This window comes from Podarcis gaigeae (assembly GCF_964106915.1).
Source record: "Podarcis gaigeae genome assembly, chromosome: 8".
Lineage (NCBI taxonomy): Eukaryota > Metazoa > Chordata > Lepidosauria > Squamata > Lacertidae > Podarcis > Podarcis gaigeae.
This window is the reverse complement of record NC_139684.1, coordinates 38,315,865-38,342,750: the sequence shown is the minus strand read 5'-3', so window position 1 is coordinate 38,342,750 and position 26,886 is coordinate 38,315,865. Positions and strand designations below refer to the sequence as shown.

General features: G+C 42.9%; 1 protein-coding gene across 10 annotated transcripts in view; it reads left to right on the top strand.

The window, feature by feature from the left end:
- Positions 1–26,886, top strand: part of FTO (FTO alpha-ketoglutarate dependent dioxygenase) — a 266,874-nt gene that overhangs the window by 43,816 nt on the left and 196,172 nt on the right. For 9 of the 10 annotated variants that reach the window (XR_014567516.1, XM_083752970.1, XM_083752969.1 and 6 more), the window contains exons 3-6: positions 5,992–6,652; positions 15,525–15,668; positions 21,089–21,168; positions 26,205–26,348. Coding sequence is in view for 9 of the 10 variants with exons in the window: in XM_083752970.1 (XP_083609096.1) it covers positions 5,992–6,652; positions 15,525–15,668; positions 21,089–21,168; positions 26,205–26,348 (1,029 nt within the window). In the remaining variant the exon portion in view is untranslated. The remainder of the gene's footprint in view (positions 1–5,991; positions 6,653–15,524; positions 15,669–21,088; positions 21,169–26,204; positions 26,349–26,886) is intronic. The other variant, XM_083752972.1, reaches the window with a different exon arrangement.

Here is a 26,886-nt window from a genome sequence, read left to right as displayed (position 1 = left end):
AACACATGGAAAGACTTGGGTGAGTTCAGTCAAACTAAGTTGGAACATATTGAGTGAGATGAAAGACATAAAAAGGAATCTCTTATTTAGCTTGAACAGCTTCAGCAGGCGTTCCAACATTATAGCCATGTCAACGTTCTTGTATTGACATGTGGCCGAAAGATGCATACAAAGTAGCATCTTTTTAAAAAATAATAATCTCATTTTCTCCCCCACTGATACAGGAAGGAAATTAAGTTTCTGTACCTTCTTTCTATTTCATTGTTAAAATAAGGTTAAGGTTCTTACATCTCCCTGAGTTAGAGCACTGAATTTTCAGATGACATCCATTATGCCTTTCAAGGGAAAGGCCGTAGTTCAGTGCTGGAGCACTTGCTTTGCATGCAGGAGGTCCTGGGTTCTAGAAGAGAAGAAGAAGAATTTGGATTTGATATCCCGCTTTATTATTACCCGAAGGAGTCTCAAAGCGGCTTGTTGTTGTTGTTGTTTAGTCATTTAGTCGTGTCCGACTCTTCGTGACCCCATGGACCAGAGAACGCCAGGCACCTCTGTCCTCCACTGCCTCCCGCAGTTTGGTCAAACTCATGCTGGTAACCTCAAAAACACTATCCAACCATCTCGTCCTCTGCCGTCCCCTTCTCCTTGTGCCCTCCATCTTTCCCAACATCAGGGTCTTCTCCAGGGAGTCTTCTCTTCTCATGAGGTAGCCAAAGTACTGGAGCCTCAGCTTCACAATCTGTCCTTCCAGTGAGCACTCAGGGTTGATTTCCTTCAGTATGGAGAGGTTTGATCTTCTTGCAGTCCATGGGACTCTCAAGAGTCTCCTCCAGCACCATAATTCAAAAGCATCAATTCTTCGGCGATCAGCCTTCTTTATGGTCCAGCTCTCACTTCCATACATCACTACTGGGAAAACCATAGCTTTAACTATACGAACCTTTGTTGGCAAGGTGATGTCTCTACTCTCAAAGCGGCTAACATCCTCCTTTTCCCTTCCTCCCGCACAACAAACACTCTGTGAGGTGAGTGAGGCTGAGAGACTTCAGAGAAGTGTGACTAGTCCAAGATCACCCAGCAGCTGCATGTGGAGGAGCAGGGAATCAAACCTGGTTCACCAGATTATGAGTCCACTGCTCTTAACCACTACACCACGCTGGCTCTACCCCTGCAATCTCTAGGCAAGGTTGGGAAAGACCTCTGGCTGAAACCTTGAGAGCTGCTGCCAGTGAGAAAAGAGAATTCTCCCTGGGACTCCAGGATCAGTCACGTTGCTGCGTTGGGTGCTCCCTTGTACCTGTCTCTGCCACTTTGGATTCAGGGATCTGAACCCAACTCCCTTGGGTGAGTTAGTGTAGATAGGTTGGTGTCCTTCAGATCTTTTGGACTCCAGCTCACATCATCCCTAATCATTGTCCATGCTGGCTAGGCCTGATGGGAGTTATAGTCCAAAACATCTGGAGGATAGCAGCTTGGGAACAACTGGTGCAGACAATATTGAGCTTGATGGTCTTCTTCTCCTTCTTTGGCGATCACTCATAGCCAAGTCAGATTGTCTTCCATGAACACAGTCTTGATGGACCAATGGTCTGACTCAGTAAAAGGCAGCTTCCTATGTTCCTGTTATTTGTTCTGGTTTATTAATAATACTTTATAGGTTTTCCTATAGCACAGTTCTCAGTGACCTTCACAACAAGACATAGAAATTTTAAAAAATTAACAACAAAACCACAACAGAAGTATAATACTGTAGAGATGTGGTTCCCAAATGGCTTTTTCTCATGGACCATTTGAAAATAGCTGAGGGTCTTGGCACATGACTTAGTGATTTTTCTGCCTGTAGCCATTATAGTGCGCAATGCTAGATGCGGTATGAGGTTTAACTGAAAATTTTTAATTCTTTTTTCTTGCACATTGTATTCCATAGAATTCAAATTATAACACAGTAAAATACAAGAAATCAAAGAGGCAGTGAAAATGCAATTAAAAATCATTAGGAATCTTTAATTTGGTGGATGTGCTGCCTCTGAACAACAAATTCATAAATACGCAGCTGTGGACCAGCTGAATGAAGTTGGACTTACATGAATATCCAGTCTATATACACCTGTGAGCTGCAGAGCAAAGGGTGTGTGTGTATGTGTGTTGTGGGAACACTATGAACTCTGAAACTTGGTGTGTGACTCTTCTGTTCCATGCCAAGTTTTATCTACGAAAACACACCTTTATCTCAAACTGAGTGCTGTAGAACTGAACCACAAACAACTTAGTTGAAGGGCCATAGTTCAACTGTGGAGCACATGCTTTGCATTCAAAAGGTCCCAGTTTCAATTCCTGCCTGGCATCTCCATTTAAAAAAGTTTCCCCAGTATTCCCATCTTTGGATCTCGGATACTGTTGAACTACAATCCTCATCATCCTTAGATGCCAATTGGAAGAGGTGATGAGAGTTGTAATTCAATATATGGGGACTCATGCTTTGGGAAGACTGGGATAGAAGGTGATGTGAAAAAGTCTGATGGCCTAGACTAGTCAAGAGTAGACAAATAGCCGGGTGTGATAGAAAGCTGTGCTCTTATTTGTAAGTTGTCTTGTGTTCCTTGGACAGAGGGCATGACAACAACAACTACTACTACTAGTACTACTATTATTACCACAACAACTAGGAATAATATGAATAATACGGGAATAGAATTGGATTGGGGGGTCCTGTCGGAGCAGTAAAAGAAGACAGGGGTGGGCTGGTTTCCTTGAAGGCTGGCTATATTTGTGTGTGGTGCAAAACCATAGTTTAATGTGACATGAACAAACCATAATGATTCACAGTGAGTCTCAGGCTTTCACACCTCCCTCGCCTTCTGTTGTGTGGCCCGAAGGAGGAGTTCAAAAGCTTTTACTTCTTTTTTTACCTAAATTGTAGTTTATTGTGTTGTCCAGACTGACAAACTACAGTGAACGTTAACTATGGTGTGCTTCAAAAAGCCAGTTTGAAATCACATTTCAACCAGTAGGTCTAGGGCTCACTGCCCCTTGTTCTGGCTCATTCACATTGCACTAAAACATAGTCCGTCATGGTGTGCAAATGTGGCCCGTTTTCAGTAGAGAAAATTAATGCAGCAGTAGGGCACAGCAATGAATTTTGTATAGAAAAGAAGCTGTTTCAGAAGAAACCTCTTCAAAGCCTAGCACGATGATTCAGTGATACTTGGAACTGTGTCATGAGTCTCTGAAGAGGAACGTGCATTTAGGAACATCAACACTATACAAATGAGGTCTTCGAGTGAAATGTTACTATCTTATAAAGTAGAATTGAAGTGCCAACTTGTTTATCCAGAGATTACCTCACTGGTTTGTGGTTTGCTGTTGTCACTTGAGTGACGAGGTCATCCTGGCTCCTTCAAGCACAGGCTTTATGATTTGTAGATTGCTGAGAATACGTAGTGGGGGCTCAAGTTTCTATGGGTGTGTTAAATTTTGTTCTAGGATAATGGACATGTTAAAAAATTAAGCATGAAATGTTTTGTATGCTTTTTGGAAGTGTCCAGTCATGCAACTGCTTTTATCTGCATGACGAGTGAGGTGACCTTTAATATTAGCTGTCAGAGATAAAGCACAAACTACACAGGATTTTTTTTTTTTTGTTCCTTCAATCAGTAAAAGTGTCCAGTATGAGTTCCATGGGCTTTTTCTTTTTTCCCTTTTTCTTTCCCCCTTTCTTGGTCTTCTGATCTCTTAATGCTTTCCTGATGTAGGACATAGCAGGATGACTGGCTGGAGAATTAAAGAAGACCGACCGGTATTCTGAGATGATGTGTTGGAAATGTGTTTCCATTTCCTGATTTTTTTCCTTCTTCTTCTTCTTCTTCTTCTTCCGAGATACCAATGTGTGATTTTTTAAAATAAAAATAAGCACAACATTTTTAGGGTGCTTTTAAAGAGCAGAAACCCCGCCGACACCATTTAAGATATATTGATAAAATACTTTCAAAGCATGTAATCTTTAGTTCACAAGCCAAAAGGTAATGTGCCTCTCATTAGGCTGGCATTAAAATGTGGAACACATTAACTCCCAGTTTTTAACAGGAGAGTGAAATATTACAGCCTTTGAACAAGCATGGCATGCTTTCCCCATAGATGTGTCATTGTAGACTTTTCCTTTGTTTTTACACTATCTTCTTGTCATTCCTCCTGTTTCTTGAGACAGATTCACACAACCACTGTCTTTTCAATCAAGACCCTATGGACCTTGGTGGGACAAGGCCAACAAATGCCGAGATTGCTGGCCATTGCTGAAAATTTGGTCTGTTTCCAACACATCTCTAGATCTTAATCCCATGTTCCAGTAGTCTGGGAGACAGGCACATTATCTTTTGTGGAGGGGGTTACACTCCCTCAAAAGGAGCAGATGTGTAGATTGGGGGTACTCCTGGATATAAGTGTCCTCTGTCACTAGGAGTGCCTTTCACCGCCTGGTTCTTCAGCTATGTCCGTTCTTGGGCAGGGACCACCGTAGTCCATGGGTGGGTAACCTCAAGGCTGAATTGCTGCAATGCACTCTATGTAGGGCTCCAGCTGGTCAGAATGTGGCAGCCATGTTGCAGATGGTGCACATGACTGACAACATGTGACACCATTGTTAAATATCCATCTACTACCAAGCCAGGTTCAAGGTACTTGTATTAATTTACAAAGACCTGAACAACTAAAGGTACCGTAGCCACTGCCTAAATGCTTGTATCCCAGCTCAGTCACTGCTGTCATCTACAGAAGCCTCGTTGGTTGTCCCCAGAGTTGACGAGGCTCATTTGTGACTGTAGTAAGAAACCAGCCCGGTCCTATGCTCTGCTGGTAGAGATGCAGTAGGCACCTTTGGTTTTAATCTTTAAATTTCCGCTGAAAACTTTTCTAGGCTGCCAAGCTTATGCACATGGTTAAGAAAATGTCAGTCTGTGATAGCTAGTTGATGGTCTCTGATTTTAATTTTTGACATTATTTTTATTGTATATATGTATGTTTGTTATAAACTGCTTTGATTTTAATTTATTTTGAAAAATGAAGATGCGTTTAATGTGAGTCTGTAACAACATAATAAGAGGACTGATGAGGACTGTAACAACATGATAAGAGGACTCCACCTGGTGTGGAGCAGGAGTCAGATTGGGAGCCTTGCCAGGAAGATGTGAATGAGCTGGAGATTTAATGAGCGCAAAAACTAGCAGAGTTTTGGCTAGCAGGAAAACAATAGAGTGGGGAGCCCCTGGCCCAGGGGCCAAATGTGACCCTTAGAATTCTCTGTTTGGCCCTTGGGACTCTTTCAAGGCTACACATCCTCTTCATCCGTATCCCTCGCTGCTTTTACTTCACACCCTCCTTGAGTTTTCGCCTGGCTGGAGTGTGTACTTGATCTGATAATATCTCTTCTGTGCTTGGATGGAGGACAGAGATGGGTGTGTACAAAACTGGGCTATGGTACACCCATTGGCCTGCTCACTTTTGCTTCTGGCCCTGCTCACCATTCATATGTGCCCCCCAGAAGGGAACTTGACCCTTGGTCTGAAATGGTTTCCCACCTATTGCCAGCTCCGCTTCTACTGGGTGACTGATTGCAGTTGGGTCTTCACCCCTTTCCTGAGTAGACCCTTGAGTGTCAATTATCCAGGTGGACATTTTGGTGACTTAAGCTGTCCATCAGATCTATTGCTGCCTACACTTCTGAGGTCAGTGGTGTGTGTGGCAAAAGGAGAATCAGGGATCAAGGCAGGGTTTAGAATGGAGTCAAAAGCATTGGTGAGATGGGACTCTTCAGGCTGCCTTTGGACTACTGATGGCTCCTCCAAATCTTCAGTCGGTGTGGGTTTTCTCTTGAGGTCTTGATCCTCTTCCTCCAAAGAAGTCTCTCTCTTTATTTATTTGGTTGATAAGCCATAACTAACACGTCAAGTATGCAACTGTTTTATATTCCTAATATATCCATGATTTTTCTTTTCTTTTTAGTGGAAGACAAAATATTCAAAACTCGTCCTCAGAACTGCTGAGAAGATTCCCAAAGAGGTCCATGAAGAAGTTCAGGAAGCTTTTTTGACTTTGCAAAAGCATGGTTGTTTTTTCCAAGATCTTGTAAGGATCAAAGGGAAAGATTTTGTTACCCCGGTATCTCGTATATTAATTGGAAACCCAGGATGTACCTACAAATATTTGAACACAAGGTTATTTACGGTCCCCTGGCCTGTGGAAGGTTATGAAATAAATTATTCCCATCCTGAAATATCCAAGGCTTGCAAGGCATTAATCAAACTTAATTGCTACTTGCATAGAGAATCCGTCCAGGCTTTGCAAGAGCAGAATTTGGCCGAAACAAAAGGAATGGAAGATTCTCCTGTCATCGATAGGCATCAGGATTATGCTACTTCCATTACAGAGATGGGGTCCATTCTGCAAGATCAAAGCCCTTCTCATGTCCCAGAGAATGACCATAGCCATCTGAAAGAGAGAACATCTTACAACCTGTCTTTATTAAATTATATGGATCCACAACAAATGCCGTTCTTGAAACAAGAGCCTTATTTTGGAATGGGGAAAATGGCTGTGAGTTGGCACCACGATGAAAATCTAGTTGAAGGGTCAACAGTGGCTGTCTACAGTTACAGCTGTGAAGGTGGGTAAAGCAAATACGAAAACCGGGTCTCGCTCTTAAGTGCAGTTTTAAAACCCCTAAGGATAAGCGGTCGGTGCACAAAAGAGGCACCCCAAAACCGTATGCGCCTCCTCCCCCACTTTCCCATGTAAGCACTTATTTGACCCTCTCAATCTTTCTGAATATCAGAGGGGTGGGGGGAGAATGAGAGGCAAGTGAGCTCAGCTATGTTTGCTGCAGCTTCCCTTATCAGGAGCACTTTAAATGGATTGAAAAGTTGCTATAATTAACCTGCTGATCAGGAGCCAAGAAAGCAAAACCTTTCAAATCTCTGCTCTCCAGGTTCCCACAGATACCTATTTCCAAGGCTGTATTATTATTATTATTATTATTATTATTATTATTATTATTATTAAAGCTGTGATTTGACATCTCTTTCTCTCTTTTATTGGGGCAATTTTTCATATATGAATTCATGGTTCAGCTCTGTACCGTTTTCCCTGCTTTTCTTTCTTTGTAAATAATATGCTGCTCTGACTTTGGAAGGAGATTTTTACATGTTTTCACAACATTGCACAGATTCTTGCCCAGGCGTGCTAAACTGTTATGGTCCTGCCAGATGCTTCACCTTCCAATGTAGCATCCCTGTTGACTGGGAAAGTAATGTGGAATATTGGTTCTGGTTTTTTTTAAGGCTTTTTATGTGACTTACACAACACTGATTAAAAAAACAAAAACAAAGCTGCACTGCTATGGATTCATACAAACTCTGGACAGTCAGGATTCTAAAATGTGCAGGGAGCCTACATGATTACAGTGGACTCCCTACTTCACACAGTCACCCTCCACAAGGGGTGAAAGGGGTGCATTTAGCATGCTTCTCAGCACAGCCCCGCCTTTACTAGGAGTAGAAGGCATTAAAGCAGAAGGTCTCTAGCCTGAACAGTAGCAGCTGGTGGGGCTCACCTGACCTCCCATTGACTGCATTGCTGTTGCTTACCAGGAGGTGGACGCGGGGGGCAAGTTGGTAGCAAGGTTGGCACAGTGCAAGGACTGGAAACCTCTGCCTGAGGGGCACCTTAGCTATTAATTGCTATGTTCAGATGTTTCACCAAACCTATGATTTGCTTTTACCCATGTAAGCTCATTAAACCATGGTTTGTGACGGGCTGCCAAGCCAGGATAGCATACCAAATTTTGAAGCTGTGCTAGCTGTGGCTTGCATTGTCCCTAGATTCACAAACAAATAAGCAATGGCCATTCCTCTGGCTCAAGAGACTGTTGCACTGTGCAGACTGGAGTGAACATATGGATGAGGAAATGGAAAACAAAAGCAGAAAAGAAGCTTTAAACCACGATTTTGCCTGTTGATTGTATAGGTTCATAAACCATGCTGGTGGGTTATTAACTTTGGTTAGCATAAACCATGGTTTGCTGCGATGTCCGAATTGAGCCAATGGCTCTGCTTGCTTCTACATGCAATTTTAGAAGCACTCTTTCCATGACTTCAGATAATACATGGCCAAAGGTACTGTGAACCAAACCATTTTTTGAGAATGCCCCCTGCCAGCTTACCCAGTCCATAGCAATTTTGTTGAATTTGTAACCATTTCTGAAACTTTCTACAAGGAATGATGTATTTATTACTTCCATTTATTAGACTGAGCTTCATGAAGGAACCTAAGTTCTCACAACATTTACATTTTCATCACAGATCACTGTGGAAGGGTTAGTTATGGCTGTGCAGAATGATCCATAAGCACTTGGAATGGATTAGCCAAAGAATGTAGAAGCTACTGAAGAGGGAGCATCCCTTTAACAGCTGAAGCAAACATTTTAGGTGTCTCTGTTGGTACTGGCATTGCACAATGATTCCTTGCAACTGGGAAGGACCATAGCTCAGTGGTGAACACATGCTTTGCATGCTGAAGATTTCAGCTTCATACCAGGTACCATCAGGTGGTGGCAAAGGCCTCTCCTTGAGACACTGTAGAGCAAGGGTAGTCAACCTTTTTATACCTACCGCCCACTTCTTGATGGTAAAATTTCCTTATCGCCTACCAGTGCTTGATGGAAGGAGGATTCAGCTTGTGCCGTAGAACCCCCTACCGCCCACCTAGAATCTTGAAATGCCCACTAGTGGGCTGTAGGGACCAGGTTAACAACCCCTGCTGTAGAGCAAACCAAAAGAGACAATATTCTATATGTCAGGAATGGGGTATCTGTGACCAGATGTTGTTGGACTCCAGTTCCCATCATCCCTGACCATTGTCCATACTGGATGGGGCTGATGGAAGCTGGAGCTCAACAACATCTGGAGGACCACAGATTTATCCATCTCTGGTAGAGATGGACAACTTCCATGGAGGCAGGTAGTTCTCTATGTTTCTCAGGTTCCTCCTTCACTACAGGCATCCTCACCCCTCTTGCCTCTCACACTTTTTATAGTTCCCACTTGTGTGAGGTTCTTCAGTGGCAGGGGTCCTAGAGAAAAGCCCTTGTGAGTGACTTCCCTGGGAATATTGCAAGAAGCTGATGTGGTATGGACCTCACCCCAAGATCAGTACTGAGATAATGAAAGGTGAAAAGGAGTGCGGGCAGAGACTCGGTCTCTCAGTTAACATGGAAGAGAAAGCAGAGAGCATATGAAATTACAGTTCTAAAAAAGACTACTTCAGAAGTGAATGGGTTCATATATTGTCCTAATGATTGCAGAAGCTGGAACTTCAATGCCTATGTAAATTGTGATCCTTTATGAAGTCTGTAACTGGAGACTCTGCTCTGCTGAAGTATTTCTACACTCAGACCTTTAAAAAGGTGACTTCAGCTAAATCGGGACTCTGTTTTTCAAGGTGCTGAGAGCTTCCTGAGAAATACTGATATCTCTCCAGCTTGTCTGGCCCTTATTGGGAGCGCCAGAAGCTCAGGATCTCCCTAGCAGGGGAGCAAACCTGGCAGAATATGTGCTTGGTGTAGTGTTATATGATAGCATTACCTTTACAAAAGTGCCTTTGTTTCCCAATTTACTCTGAACAGTTTGATCAATAGCTACCTTGTGTTTCTCTGCTTGGCAGAACGTGGCGGCAACCCATTCATTTTGAAAATCCAAGGAAACTTTTCAGAACTGTTGCTACTTGCTAATAGGTTGATTAAGCAGAGGCGATTAGCCCTATTGAATAGAATGTCATAATGATCCTTGTATCTTTCTGTGGGACCATTATGGCAATTGTGTCAGTGGTCAGAAGAGGCATCCTCTATATGCATCTTTCTTTCTTTCTTTCTTTCTTTCTTTCTTTCTTTCTTTCTTTCTTTCTTTGTAATATTTTCAAGAAGCCTTTGCTGCAGAGCTAATTGTAGAAGTATGGAAGTTAATACATTTGTGCTTTTTTTCTCTCTCTATTCCATTGTTCTAGTCTGTATGCCTCACAGATTGCTAGATTTCTGCCAATGAGCTCAGTGCAGTTCATAGTTTTAGATTTTAGGTTACAATTTAATAAACAGTGCAAAAGGGGGAAGGGCCTGGGAGGAAGGAAGAAGAGAAACAAATTGAAGTTATCGCATCTGCCAAACGAGTCCTGGGAGACAAGTGGTTAAATGACAGTTGGCCCCAGCCAAGTTGATGGAGCGAGCCTCACTGTCTCACCTCTTTGAGGCAGCCAGTTGGAATGATTGCCAGTGAGGGGAAGAGTTAAATGGCAATTGATCCCAGTCAGGCCGAAGATGGGGGCCTTGCAGTCTCACCTCTCTAATGCAGCCAGATGAAATGACTGCTGTTGGAGGCAGTTCTGGAATGCAAAGAGCCATATGCATACAGCTTACTATATACTGTATGTTTCGCTCTATAAGACGCACCAGACCAATAGTTTTTGGAGGAGGAAAACAAGAAAAAAAATATTCTGAATCTCAGAAGCCAGAACAGCAAGAGGGATCACTGCGCAGTGAAAGCAGCAATCCCTCTTGCTGTTCTGGCTTCTGGGATAGCTGCACAACCTGTATTCGCTCCATAAGACGCACACACATTTCCCCTTACTTGTCAGGAGGGAAAAAGTGAGTCTTATAAAGGAAAAAATACGGTAATACCTGATCTCAAGAGTTTCTTGGGTGGTTGACTGAGTTCGTCATACAATGAAGGAATGCTGTTGCAATATGTGTACTGTAGACCTGTTGCAATGAAAGATTCCCAGAGCAAGGTCTCTGCCAGTTTACCTTTGTGTGGAGCACCTTGATCCTTAACACTGGGGATGCTTGCTGCTGAAAACGCGTCACACCAGTTTTCTCCCAACAGCTGCTTCGACTTCCTGTTTGCATTTAGGTATACAATTAAACTTGTTGACATTGATCTATGTAGTTCCTTATAACTTGAGTCTTAGCAGTTGGAGTCTGCCTCCTATTTCATGTACATTCATGACAGGTGGAATTCACTAGTCTACTTAAGCTAATAGCTTTTAAAGTTGTAAATCTTTTGAGAACTGGGATGGAGAGCCGTGAATTTAATATTTACCCGTCACCGCTAGTCTTGACAACCCAAGCCTGTTGTTCTCAAACAGATTTTTCCACCATTGTTCTGTAGGGGGCAATAGTTCTATTCTGCAGAGAGCGTTGACTCTGATATGGTTATGTTGCTGTGTACGGTGACCCAGAATGTCAAGGCAGAGATTTGGTGTTGAATCAATTAGTGAAATTCTGTCTCTTGCAGCCTTGTCCTATATAATAGTTATTTCTACTCCTAGGATCTGTGTGAGAATACCTTGGTCTGATTGCCCAGGGTGTCTGTGTATCTATTCTATCTGATCAATCTTTTGCATTTGTATCTCTCCTTTTTCCTCCATGAGCTCAAGGTGATGTACATGCATTTGAAACCATGTATGTATGTATGTATGTATGTATGTATGTATAAATGAATAAATAAATAAATAAATAAATTCTACCCTGCCCATCTGGCTGGGTTTCTCCAGCCACTCTGGGGATGTAGGCTTGATGATGGGCTTTGGTGTGTGAGCATATATTAGATCCTGCAACTTATCCCCTAATTTAGTTATCAGTGACTCTTGAAAGTGGATATAGACTAACATATATGAATAATTGCTATAACATTCTCGTAGTGTGTGTGTGTTTTCAATTCTGTCTATTCTCTGTAACATGGGTAAGGCTGTTCTATTGCGGAGAAAGAGTTTTCCTTTCTGTGGATTCTTTCACCAGTATTGTTCTTGGCCTGCTGCCTCTTAAGCCTTGCCTGAGTGTGTAAATCTTAGAGTAATAAACAACTGGATCTGTTAGTTGACAAGTTAATGTTTAACAGGCTAACAAACCAGTGATTGACTGCAATGGTGACCGATCATGAAAGGCTTATTACTTCTGACTTTCATAATGTACAATTTGTGTTGTCCCTCCACCCCAACACAGAGTACTTTATTATTATTATTATTATATTTATTAAATTAAAAAAATATATATCTTGGCTAAGCAGAGCAACTGCTACTTCATTTCCACTGCAGCTGTGATTGGGCGAGAGCTGACAGCTTCTTCGTTGCTAATGACTTTATAAACCAATTGGAATGTTCCCATGGATTGATAATTGACCAGTAATCCCTTCTATTTGCTGCTTAATAGATGCAAGGTCAGTTAGCAGTAATTTGTACAGCCTGCAAGGAACTGTGTTTGGAGATTTTCCTAGCAATACTAATGAGTTTAAAGACGTCACCCTCTGGGAGGAAAAAACCAAAACAAAACAAAGGTAATCCTTGCAAGCAAGGCCACTAACTTCCAAGACTGCCCACTTCTAGGGGCATCTTCCTCGACAACAGAAGACATGTTGGAAAAGAAACCATTGTTGACACTTCTGGAAGAGAGCACAGGGGCAATGTAGAAGCCCCTTCAGACTTACCTTTTATTGCGAGTGTATTTTGCAACAAGTTCTTGGCACAATAATAGTGCAAGTGGTCGATTTATACTGTTTTAGTTTGTTTTGAAATACTTCCCCAATACTATCACATACTTGCTGTTTGGCGGACCTGTAGTGCAACAAAAAAGACGCCAGAAGATTTGTGATATTCAGGATATGCATAGGTTGGAGATGAAGTAGTGTCACCACTCCAAAACTTGCATGCGCACAGTATTGAAAGCGAGATTGCTTGTGACCTCCCCAATAGCATCACGAGCACTAGTTAAGCATACGCTCCAGTCACTCCTACTTTGCTCCTCCCCTGATGGGAGCGGGGTGAACAAGTTAGGAATGCTTGGCATAATGAACCAGGGACTGTGCTTCATTGGCACTGAGGAACATAGGAAGCTGCCTGAGTCAGACCATTGGTCCGTGTCCACAGCAGCTCTTTCAGTCTTTCCCAGCTTTCAACCAGGGACCTTCTGCATGTAAAACAGATCCTCTATGGCAGGCTTCCTCAGACTCGGCCCTCCAGATGTTTTTGGCCTACAACTCCCATGATCCCTAGCTAGCAGGACCAGTAGTCAGGGATAATGGGAATTGTAGTCTCAAAACATCTGGAGGGCCGAGGTTGAGGAAACCTACTCTATGGCCTAACAAGCCATGATTACTAGCCAACCTGAAGCTATGGTTTGTTGTTGGCTTGCTGCTCATGGCTTCTTAGGGTGTAAGAAACTAGATCCCTGGTTTGCACATAACACAAGGGAGGAGCAAAGTCAAATGGTTGATACACTATGATAAGCTAGAAAGTCGGGGGGGTCTAGAAACCTTTTGCAGGTGTGTTCTGCAGCATGTCATTGACACAGTCGTGTAGTGGTGGATTTATACTGGACCATCCATCCATCATTCCACTTTATAAGTCGTTCTCCAGTATTACTGCATTTTTGCTGTTGATGGGGGCATTCTTTCACTTCAGTGCAACAGAAGCAGGAGAAACACCATTACCATTGTCCATTTGTAGTGTGAAAAGTTATAGGATTTTGGCAGAATGTAATGGGACATGCACCAACTGGAAACAAATCAGTTTGTCCACAAAATTTTGGCAGACACCAACAGTACTGAAAGTGGAGATTGCATGTAACTCCTCCGATAGCATCCTGAACACAAACCATCATGAATGCACACTACTGGAGGGGCATACATGTAGTCTCAGTGCTGGAATGGGGAATTTCCTGGAAACTCCATGTAAACCATCTTGCGTTCCATTACTGGAAGCAAGGTGACACACAGATAAGCAAATCCAGTACCTAGCCCAATCTGGAGATACTGGCAATGGAACATAGGAACTTTTGCATGCACACCATCATCTCTGCTACCCGGCTGCAGCCGAAGTCTATGTCACTTTGGAGCAACTGACGTTTTGAAAACAAGTAGCAGCTTGCTCTTCTATTGTTTCCAAAATAGCACAGTGGGAGTAATCCGTTTCAATTGGTGGTGATAATTATAAATCACGTTAGTTGAGAGGAACGGCAATGGCAGCGCAAGAGCTATATTTGAACTCTACGCTTAAGCAATAAAAGGGGAGAAAATGATCAAACTGCAGAGGAGAGAGAGAGAGATGCTTTAACGAGTGCATCCCAAAGGTGCTGGATTTATGAGGGCACCCCAGGAAGCATTGATTGAAATTGCTGTCTCTGATTGTAGTTCCATATTTTATTGAGGCCATATTGTGAACAGCACAAATGAGGGGAAAGCAACCTAACAGACAAAATTAACCGTCAAAAAATTACCTCTTTCTTCCACTATCTGGATCAGATTGCATTGAAAGCTCTTACCTGCCGTTTTCAGAAAGTGTTCCCTGTTCTAATATTGTTAAGAGTTCTTCCCAAAAGGAGTTAGAAAACATTGAAGGCCCTTGAAAGCAAGTTATTATTGATTCTGGCAGAGTTGCTTTTTAAGCTGTTTGCCACCATTGCTTATTTTATTGATGTCACAATCAAGAGTCCCCGGAAGGAAGGAACAACTATGGGAATTAGGCCCACATGCATACTTAAAAGAAGGGGGGTGGGGAAAGATGAGTGTGTTTTGGTATCAAATCAGCTGGGAAATCATTTTCATATTTTATGACTGACTAGTAAAGCCCTAGTCTAAATAAACATTGCTGCAGCCTCACGTGATGGATGGCTTGAATATTGAGAAGCCAGGAGGTCAGTGTTGGTCCACAGGTTGGTGTGTGAAATAATGAAAGTTATAAATCTGTTCTTCCACCCTAAAGTTTTTTTTTTGGGGGGGGGGAGGGTGGAAATTGAAAATTGCTCAGGATAAAAACTTGCAGAAAAACTTGCACTTGACACCTGTTTGTATGCACAAACAAATTGACACATTTATCCAATTTTGATGTTTTATAGGGTTTGTGGCAAGGCTATTGATTTTTCTTGATGTCTTGTAGAACATAAAAAGTTGCCTTATACTGAGTCTAGTCCAGCATTGTCTACATAGACTGACTAGTGGCTCTCCAGGATGTCACACTGGAAACTTTTTCTGGTCCTACCTGGAGATTGTATTTGGGATTTTCTGTATGCAAAGCATGTGCTCTACCACTGAGCTAGGACTCTTCCCCACATGGCTTTGCAGAGATCATTTGCTAAGTCCCTTTCCAATCCAATGATAGCAACAAAGATAGTTGTTGTTTTGTTTCAGAATTTTTTTGTCGACTAACCATATTGATTTAGCTATTTAAAATGCATGCAGCTAAAAGCAATAATTTTGAAGGAAAACCACTTTCCTTTGTTTTTCGATGATGCACCATTACAGCAGGCACCAAAGCAGCCCATGGAATATTGCATTGTGAAAGACTGTTAGAAGCTTAGAAGTCAAATCGTTCTTCACCTTCTTGCCATTCCGATCTCTCATGATTCACCATGTTGATGGGGAACAGAGATTTTCTTCCCTAATGAAAAAGGAGATTGTTTCCAGGTCTGTTAAATTATTTGCTTTGCTTTTCCTTTTCAGAACCTGCCGCTGATATTCTCGAGGAGAAGACTCCAAGTGGCAGAGACCCAGCTGTCTGGCATGTTGGCTTGAAAGTTGCTTGGGACATAAAGAACCCGGGGTTGGCTGTACCCCTTTACACGGGAGACTGCTACTTTATGCTAGGTAGTATCTAAAAGCAAACATGGTACCAATTTCTATTTCTTTTCCACTTTCTCACCCCTCCTTGGTAGGGGCAGGAAAATAAGGAGAACAATTGTGTGATTGCTGAACAGAGTAACTCCTTAAATCAGGGTGGGAGACCTGTGTTTCTCTGGATGTTGAACTCCAACTCCCATCAGCACCAGCCAGCATTGTTGGCACTCAGGGATGATGGGAGTTGTAGTCTGGCAACATCTGGAGTTCCACAGATTCCCCACACCTAACTTAATTCACTCTCCTGCCTCAATGTTGATTGCACTGGCAAGAATAGACCCATGCATGTAGTGGAATTCTGTGCTTCTTAAATTCTCTCCAGTCACATCAAACCAAACCAAACCTTGGGTCAGTGTGAGCTTGGCTCATTTCCCCTGATACTTACTTAACTTTTTATACTACATCTCATGCCGTGTTGGAAATGCAATATAAAGAACAGCTTAAAAAATATTATTTTATTTTAACACTGTAACAACATCCTGATCATGTTTATGTGGAGACATATTAAATTCTTCCAGTTCAAGTGTATAAATCACTTATTCTGACCAATACTTTATAGGGACCAACTGGTTTGGATATTTATAGGGTGGGGGTTACAAGTTCCTTTCTGTATTTGTAAATCACTTGCAATCTTTTTTGTAATATTTGACAAAGGTTTTTTTTTGGGGGGGGGGTTTCAACGTTGCTCTACCTTTAAAAAAATAAAAGCTTCTGAAAGTAGCTACTATATTGTTGCTAGAAAAAACCTTAAATATATGAATGCTCAGACTACCTATATGGGCCTTGAGCTTCCTCTGTTCTCCTAGCTTACAATCTGGTATACCCAAGTTAACCTACTGTAAGGCTGAAGGACACATTTACCTTTGGCTCATGAAAACAATTTTGTAAAAGTACAGAGGCTGAGATCCAGAATACAGTTGAGCTGGAAAGTACTCAGCTGTGTTCTGGAATTCAACCTCTTTAGCTTTAATCTGCTGACCTGCCCCTTGAAAGCTTCACAGCAGCTCAACCCTTCTTGCTGCCACACTGATTGGTGTTACTTGTTGTGCGGTAATCCAGGATAGGGACTTCTCTGTGGTAGTGCCCCATTTGGGGAACGCCTTTTCCCCAATGGTGTGTCAGTCATCCTCACAGTGGAGTTGTCAATTTAAGAGGCACTTACTCAACTGGGCTTTCGGGGCATCCTGGTGTGGGGCTAAAGCCTGTTATTTAATTAGGAGTTTTAAGTTCTTGAGTTTGAATCTGTTTTTTATGATTCAGCAATGTTATCGTTGTACGTTGTACTTTATGGTTTCTGTATCTACACTGGAAGTAAACAAATAAATGCTTTTCTCCCATAGGATTCTTTGGGTGAATAGACAACCTAGCCATCTTCTACTTTCAAAGTCCTACTACTGCTCACAGCAGTCATGGAGAACCTGTGGCCCTCCAGATATTCTTGGACATTATCCCCAGCCACCATGGCCAATGGTCAGAGATTACGGGGTTTGTAATCCAGCAGCATCTGGAGGGCCAAAAAAACACACAGTGTGGTATAGCAGTTAGAGTGTCGGACTACAGCTGCTAAGACCCAGCTTCAAATCCCCACTTAGCCATAATAATAATAATAATAATAATAATAATATATATTATTATTATTATTATTATTATTATTATTATTATTATTATTATTTATACCCCGCCCATCTGGCTGGGCTTCCCCAGCCACACTGGGCGGCTTCCAAAAAAATATTAAAATACTGTAATACATCAAACATTTAAAGCTTCCCTAAACAGGGCTGCCTTCAGATGTCTTCTTAAAGTCTGGTAGTTGTTGTTCTCTTTGACATCTGGTGGGAGGATGTTCCACAGGGAGGGCGCCACTACCGAGAAGGCCCTCTGCTTGGTTCCCTGTAACTTGGCTTCTCACAGTGAGGGAACTGCCAGAAGGCCCTTGGTGCTGGACCTCAGTGTCCGGGTAGAATGATGGGGGTGGAGACTCTCCTTCAGATAAACTGGACTGAGGCCGTTTAGGGCTTTAAAGGTCAGCACCAACACTTTGAATTGTGCTCGGAAACGTACTGGGAGCCAATGTCCTTTCAAGACTGGTGTTATATGGTCTCGGCGGCTGCTCCCAGTCACCAGTCTGGCTGACGCGTTCTGGATTAGTTGTAGCTTCCGGGTCACCTTCAAAGGTAGCCCCACGTAGAGCGCATTGCAGTAGTTCAAGCGGGAGATAACCAGAGCATGCACCACTCTGGCTAGACAGTCCGCAGGCAGATAGGGTCTCAGCCTGCGTACCAGATGGAGCTGGTAAACATAATACTCTGAACCAGTCACGTCTTTAAGCTTCCTCCACCTCATAGGATTCCACCTCATAGGATTGTTGCAAAGCTAGAAGAGAGGGAAATGTATCAGGTGCCCTGAGCTTCTTTGAGAGAAAGGCAGGTTAAAAATGCAATTAACGAAGGGGCAGCTAACATTGCTGCTGCTGCTGCTGCTGCTGAGAATTAAATAAGGTTTTTCTTCTTCTTGTATTTGGAAACGGTTAGTGCTGCTTTGTATGCCAAACACCTGAGGTTCAGTCCTTGGCATCTCCAGGTTGGGCCAGGAAAGAATCCCTGTTTGAAATGCTGGAGAGTTGCTGCCTGTCAGTGAAGACAATACTGAGCTAGATGAACCAATAATCTGACTCTGCATAAGGCAGCTTCCCTGTGTTCTGTGTAATGACCATAGTCCACAGCGTAAATAAACTTTTGGTATATTTACACTGTGGACTGTGAACAGTCTGGTTCCACGAAAAATAAGTGTATGACATAAAAGGAATATCATCATTAATGATACTTGGAAAATACGTGAATGATCCCTGCACCCATCCAATCTTCACACAAAGCATCCAGAAATCTTTGGCTATAGCTAGTGGGAGGGCAGCCCCTGTGCTGACAGTGATATTTTGATATTTACCGGTAAACAAATCATTATTTGAAAATCTGACCAAGGAGACTGTGACATGGCAAACTGATGGTGAAACCTCCAGCAAGTGTTCCCTCCCAAGAAGCAGAGTTTTTAAATAGGTAATGGGGTCTATCTTCCACAGCATACTCCCCACATAAACAAAACTGGAAGGCAAAAGGCATGTTTCCACATCACCCCTCAGCAACAGAAATTGCACTAATTGGCCTAATTCATGAACTCAGGATGTGCCCACTTCACTGCTAGAGTCTCTGCTAATTCTGGAAGCAGTATTATTTCCTCAAATATTTCTGCATCGTAGGTGCCATAAATGATGTAGTAAGACAAGCTAAATGTGCAACCAGAAACCCCCACTTCTTTCAAAGAACTGGAAAGAGTGAGTGCATTTTTAGTATTTTATTGCTCTCTTTTTTCCCCCCTCCAAAAGAATTCCAGAGGTCTTTCTCAGCTCTGGTGCTGGAGAATATAATAAGACTCTTTGTTGTGCTTTGAGGGGGAAGGTGTTAAAGTTGAAATTTTAAAGGTTAGTTCAACACCTGCTTCTTAAGCTCTTGCCTCCATTCCCCCCACCACCTCTCTTTTCAGGTGAATATTAAGCCACACCTTGAACTGTGCAGTTTACGTCGAAAATTGATCATCACCTTTTCCTCTTAATTTCAAAAATAGACTTTGATGGGTTATCTGGAAACGGTGTTCTCCTTTCCCAGACAGAAGCTTTTTACGATAAGTGAAATCTGATCTTCATGTCCTATGTGAAAGAGAAACAGTTTAGCTCAATACACACACACACTTGTAGAGGGAGTTTGGGCTGAACTTTGCCGCCTCCAGTACTCCATCAAAGGGGTGTCTGATGCAAAATGTTATGGGGGAGGGCATGCAGTAAATCCATAGCACGTGGCAGGCAACTGGGGCGGCCCCATCTGCTGTGCCCCACAGCATGCTTAACTGAGGTTGTCATGGTCTTTGCAGTCTCCCCCACCCCTAATCTTTAAGAGGTAGACATGACCAGATTTTTCAAGCAGATTTACAATTGTCACTAATTTTTGCCTACCGTGACTTCAAAACACACTGGAGCAAAATATACTTCGGGCTTGTTCAAAGAGGGAAGACTTGCTTCTCCACAGCTGTTTCCTATAGATCAAATGTTGCTTGAAGGTTATGGGGTTTAAACACGGCATGAGGATGTATTCAGTGGCCTCTTTTTCTGGCGGCGGGAGGGAGAGAGGAGTTCATGGGGGAAGGGGACTGAGCAAATTATATATTTCAAGGAGCATCAAAAAAATTATTATCATTAACTAGACGTTGGGAGCATAGACTTGGCTGAATGGTCTGTGGTTGGAGATTTGCAGCATTAAATGGAATAAATGAAAAAGCAAAACCCTTCCATATGCACTGTGAGCCTCATTCATATTTCCATCCAGTTAATTTGCCTCTGAAACTTGACCCCTGCATTTGATCTACATACTTTGTGTATCTCTATTTGCTAAGGCCATGAACTCCTGAAAGTTATTTGTTGTTGCTAAACTTTGATCATATGAGTTTGGTAAATCTACTACATCTTGTTCAGTTGTCTGCTAATTAATTATGTAAGGTTCTCCAGCCCCACCTCTCCCCCCCCCAAAAAAATGCATTATGCATACTTTTTCCAATGGTTACAAAATGATTCTTTATTAGGACTGAGCCATAGGCCCCATCTTCACAATACACTTAAAACAGTATTATACCACTGTAAACTCTTAGCTTCCCACACAAAAATCCCGGGAACTGTAGCTTAAGAGTGCTGCAAGGTGTTAGGAGACTTCCCTATTCATTTTACAGAGCTACAACTTCCCGAGTTCCTTGGGACTGACTGTTGAACCACTCAGAGAATTGTGAGGGGAATAGCGGGTCCTTTAACAACTCTCTGCACCCTTAACAAGCTGCAGTTCCCAGGATTCTTTGGGAAGCCACGTCTGTTTAAGGTGGTGTGATGCTGCTTTAAATGGGTCTACTCTTTACAGTGGCTGTTTGCTTTCTTCCTGCAATAAAACCAAACAAGAGGAAGTTATGCTGAATGAGAGCAAGGCTCCTTCTAGATCAGCATCATGCATCATCAGTAGATGTCCAGATGTCTTTGAGAAGCTGCAGAGCATGAAGGCAGTAGCCCTCTCATGCTTGTCCAACTTAGAGGAAAGCACGTGGGGAACATGTTCAGTGAGCGAAGGGGAGATATGCATCTCTAGACCCTCAAGATGGGCACACAGCCAAGCTGGTGGCCTCCAAATCTTTTGGACTCCAACTCCAGTCAGCCCCAGATAGCACAGTCAGTGGTCGGGGATGATGGGAGTTGTAGTCCAGCAACATCTGCATTGCTTCTACATTGCCTTGCTTTCCTCTGCTGCAGCTATATCATGTACCCATCTCCATAGTTGACTATAACTCTTATTTTCCGTTCACAGATGATCTCAACATGACCCACCAGCATTGTGTCCTGGCTGGCTTGCCGCCTAGATTCAGTTCTACTCATAGGGTGGCAGAGGTGAGTAACAGAGAATTTGGAGGTTTGTTTTTTCCTGGAACAATAATGGTTTCCTCCTCTGATCTCGGATACTCTTCTCTGAGTGCCCAACTACATTCTACTTTAAATTGGTAGCTTGCATTACATGCATTATTTTTTTTTAAAAAAACCTTTAAGTCACAATTGTAGGCCAAGGGGTGCATTCAGGATTGGTGCTATGATGTGGTGCAGGTGAAGTGGTTTTTAAAAAACCATTTCATTCTATTCTGAAGTCTTGTAGGACCCCAATGGCCATTTATGTTCCAACAACAGCAGCGAGAAAGCGGTGTCTTCCACAATGAACCATGCTTGAGGTTTGTGTTTGACAAGAAAGGGGGATGAGATTGCCTTGTTATGATAAGTGGGAAAGGGGATTTCAAGGGAGCAGTTGGGTAGGGGATGGGAATTTTGCCAATTGGGAGAGGGAAGAGGGGTGGGGAGTAAGAGGGATTAGCTGGGTGGTAATGGGTGGAAGTGGCTACTAGTTCTAACCATGCATCTCTGAGTTTACTGTGAATTTGTTTTAATTTTCATTACATATCTACTAAACTTAGTAGTTGCTTTTTAAAAAATAAAAAATAACTCAAAAATGACTTAAAACAATAAATTAATCACACATACATTAAAACCAGCATAAAGCAAAACAGAGAAAAATCTACAACTTATTGATATGATTGTTCTTCAGATGAATACTCTTGTTGTTAACTCTGGTTGGTTGGTTGGTTGGTTGGTTGATTGTCAGTGAAACCTGCATGAACATCCTTTTACCTGTGCTGGGCTATTAGCACATTGAGACTGTGGTGGGACCTATACTGCCCACCCTGATGAAGCAGTACAGAAAAAGTAGGATACAGGGTTGTATTCAAAGAAATGCTCTGAGCGAGCAGAATGACTTCTGCAATGAGACTTCCCCTTTCATCTCTGAGATCCAGCGCCGAGGGCCTTCTGGCGGTTCCCTCGCTACGAGAAGCCAAGTTACAGGGAACCAGGGAGAGGGCCTTTTCAGTAGTGGCACCCGTCCTGTGGAATGCCCTCCCACCAGATGTCAAAGAGAAAAATAACTACCAAACTTTTAGAAGACATCTGAAGGTGGCCCTGTTTAGGGAAGCTTTTAATGTTTAATAGGTTATTGTATTTTAGTGAGCTGTTCGAAGCCGCCCAGATGGGCTGGGGATACCCAGCCAGGTTGGCGGGGTATAAATAATAACAACAACTTCTTCTTCTTCTTCTTCTTCTTCTTCTTCTTCTTCTTCTTCTTCTTCTTCTTCTTCTTCTTCTTCTTCTCATCTCCCCTACATGCCCCTTAAATCCATTCTGGTGGTTCCCCACCCCCAACCGCTCCAGAGCAAATTCAGGGAAAGTGTGGGGCAAGTGGGGCGAAAGTCTGGTCACGCAAGCAGAAGTCATTCCACTCTCACATTTATTTTGTTGAACTCAGCCCACAGACTTGTGTACTGCCATCATAAAACATAATTACAGAAACCGTGCAAGCTAAGACTCTTAAAATAAGCAATCTAATATACACATATTAGTGTAATAGTATTATGTATTATTATCATAGTAATATACCCATATTAGTCTAGGGTTCTAAACATCACTTAAAAGGCTTGTTATTTGTCCTTTGCAGTAAAGAATGAACTCCCTGACCCTGCTCCCCACACTCTGTTATTCTGATATTAAAATGTACATTTACTTCCACACACACACAAAGAAAAGGAGAAGAAGCTTCCTCTTTAGAAGCCCCTGCTTTGTTTTCATAAACCTCTGTAACCTCACATTATATAGTATGGAAATTTTCAATACAAAGAATCATAGCACCAAGGGGTCCTTTCTCAGGGCTGTTCTTGGGGATTTAGCTGCACTTATAAATATTTAACTGAAAAAGATCCTGATGTAGACGCATCGTTGTGTGAGAACACCCCCCTCCCCACAGAGAAAAGTCTATTTCATGTTTTGTTTGTTCTTTCAGTCCAGAATAGAGTTTTCCTGTGAATGGGGGCAGATGAAGTTCCAATGCATACATGTGTATTCTCTTCATCTGCAGTGTGGCTTTTTTCATCTGCTTGTTTCCCGCATACGGGTGGTGCCCCCTGGGCCCTGAATTAAGCAAGGAGCCCCCTACTGCCTCAAAGTCTTGGGTTCCGTAGGCATGTTTGTACTTGAGGTCCCCACCCTAGTTTGCATATTAATTAAAGAACATGGGAAGAACCCTGCTGGATCAGAACGAAGTTCGAGCTAACCTAGCTTCCTGTTTCCCCCACAATGGCCACCCAGATGCCTCCAGACCACAGGCAGTGGATGAGGACAGCAACCCTCCCTCACAATCTTGTGAGACTGCCCTGGCCCCATTTGTAGCCCCACTGCTACTCCAAGAAGCTCATCGTAGTGTTTGAGCCAACCCTGGGGTATAGGTTTAGGCCCTACTTTGCACTGGACGGCGTCCTAGAAGTCCCAGGGAAGAGAGATTGATTGTTCATCCGCTAGGAATGATAGCTTGGTGAGGGGAATAGGGAGTCTCCTAACAGCTCTCAGCACCCTTAACAAACTACAGTTCCCAGGATTCTGTGGGGGGAGCGATGATTGCTTAAAGTGGTACAGTGGTACCTCGGGTTACATACGCTTCAGGTTACAGACTCTGCTAACCCAGAAATAGTACCTTGGGTTAAGAACTTTGCTTCAGGATGAGAGCAGAAATTGTGCTCCGGCGGCACGGCGGCAGCAGGAGGCCTCATTAGCTAAAGTGGTGCTTCAAGTTAAGAACAGTTTCAGGTTGAGAACAGACCTCCAGAACGAATTAAGTTCTTAACCTGAGGTAGCACTGTATAGGTAAAGTAAAGGGACCCCTGACTATTAGGTCCAGTTGTGACCGACTCTGAGGTTGCAGCGCTCATCCTGCTTTATTGGCCGAGGGAGCCGGTGTACAGCTTCTGGGTCATGTGGCCAGCATGACTAAGCCGCTTCTGGCAAACCAGAGCAGGGCACGGAAACGCCGTTTACCTTCCCGCCGGAGCGGTACCTATTTATCTACTTGCACTTTGATGTGCTTTCGAACTGTTAGGTTGGCAGGAGTAAAGTGGTATAATACTACTTTAAATATATAGTTCAGATAGGGCCCTATTTTGAGACAGAGAGAGAGAGAGTGAGAGATAAAGCTAGTTTTGTTTTTAATGAGCTCAGTATTACCTACCCCAGCCTTCCCAAATTGGGTTTCCCAATCCCCCTTCCCAGGTGTTTGGGTCTTCCAACTTCCACCATTCCCCCACCCACCATGGCCTATGGTGAAGAATGATTGAAATTGTAGTCCAGAATATCTGGAGGGCAACAGGTTGGAGACCTGCAGCCCTTTTCCAAGTTTTTAGAGAAAAGTCTTGCCTAAAAGGTGTTTCTAAGCACACTTGGCAGAATGAGTTAAGAGCTTCCTTGCAGGCGAGTGTCCTTAGCTTTCAGGATGATGCTCTGCCTCTGCAATTGGAAGCAGGGATGCTTCAGTTGCTTCAGTTGCTGGAGCCTGCGTAAGGGGAGAGTGCTCTTGTGCTCATGTTCTGCTCGCTAGTTTCCCACTGCCATCTGGCTGGCCATTCGCCTGATCCAGCAGGCCCTTCTCATGTTGTTAACGTTTGTGATCGTAAGGAGGCTTCAGAGTCCTTTGCATATATCACTCTGAGTGGTGTAGTGGTTAGAGTGTCCGACTAGGATCTGGTAGACCAGGGTTCAAACCCCTGATCACTGGGCAACCTTGCCTAACCTCTCAGCCTAACCCACCTCACAGGGTGGTTGTGGGGATTAAATGAGAGGGTGGGAAACCACATGCGCCACCTTGAGCTCCTTGGAGAAAATAAATGAAAACATTTTTTAAAAAAAAACAAAAGCAAGCGAGCGAGAGAGAAATAGAGAGAAAGGGTTTTAGATCATTGTTAAAGAAGCTGCCCACTTTCAGTCATAAACACTGAGGCAATCCAACTCTCTACCCGTAATTACCTGTGCAAGCATATCTGTCTCCGATGCCAGCACAGTGTTGTGGCAACATTGGTTCTCTCTCATGTTTCAAGCTGCCAACGATGTTGCTACGTGTTTTTGATCTTAAGCTTTTCTTTGTTGTTCCAACAGTTCTTAGAACTGGGCTAGCAGCATGGATTATTTACCTTGAATTTCAGTTGCAGCATTTTTGTTGTTGCTGGGCTATACTGTTACCTAGCAGGCAGGGGATCAAAATGCAGTGTGAGGGTGGGGTGGGGAATATGAACAAAACCTGCATGCCAGAAGGAAGGTCTACCCTGACAGCTTTGTGTCTGCAGTGGGTATGTTAGAAACCTCAACAAGAGCCTGAAGTGGTAGATCCCAGTGCTAAATGCATCACATTATACTAATTTTATTTAGCTCATATTCTGATGTTAGTGAGCCATAGAGCCATTGAGGACTTCTTAAACGTTATTATTATTATTATTATTATTATTATTATTATTATTATTATTATTATCAGGTACTACCAGTGCTAGTACTATTACTACCGGGACCTTTAGCCCCTCTCCAGGTCCTCTCTCACAGCTGAGGCTTGGAGTGTGAAGACAAGAGAGTAGGGCCTTTTCATTTGTGGCTCCTGAACTGTGCAATGCTTTCCCCAGCGATATCCACGTGGCGCCTTTGTTGACAGCTTTTTGACACTAGGCAAAGACCATTGTTTTTTCAAGGGGTTTCTGACAGACTAAGCTAATGTTGTTTTGTTACTAGTGTGCTGTCAAAGCTTCCTGCAACTGTACAGTTGTTTTGATATCTTTATGGTATAATGTATTTATATTATTGTTTTAAATATCTTGTAAGTCATTTGGATGCCTTTGGGTAACAAGTGACTTACAAAATAGTAGTAGTAATAATAGCAACAGCAATGCAGCTACTGATGCTAATGGTGCATACCTATAGTTTAATATAGTGCCAGTCTCTTAAGTGACTGGAGTTGGTTTTGGAATCTCTTTTTTGCTTGTTTGACTCCATTTTCTTTCTGCATTTATGAATTCTAATAGTGCTCTCAAGGGACCCTGCATTATATTTTGGACCAGTGCAATGCAGCACTTCAGAACTTGTGCGCCGATACTCATTTGAGCTGTCCGACTTTGAAATCTCTGGATGTCGATGACATAAAGCGAGTGGAAGGAACCCATAATGAGGTGAGAAGAAGGTTTACATTGAAAGAAAAGCTGCACAGGGAGTATGGAATTTGCATTTCATATAGGTAGAGCACTTGCTTTGCTTGCAGAAGTTCCCAGTTCAGTCCTGATGTTTCCGGTTAAAAGGATCAGGTATCAGGTGGGAGGAAAGACCTTGGTTTGAACCCTTAGAAAGCTACTACCAGTTCAGAGTAGACAGCACTGTGTTAAATGGACAAGTGACCTGAACAGGTATAAGGAAGCTTACTATGTGGTCTTGAGAAAGGGCCAGATACCTGTGATCCTCCAGATATTATCAAACTTCAGATTCCATCATCTTGGACCATTGACCATGCTTGCTGGAGCTGTTTTGTGCTGGTGTCCAACAATGGCTTCAGGGCCACAGGTTTTGTACCACTGGTTTAGAAGACTCTGAATAAGATAGCTTCACATGTTTTGGTGCATAACACTTGACTTGGGTGGATTCCATTGGTTTGTATCCAGCTAAGCTTGAATGCCTTTTGGAAGTAATAGACCTAAGATAGTCTTGTCCATTATT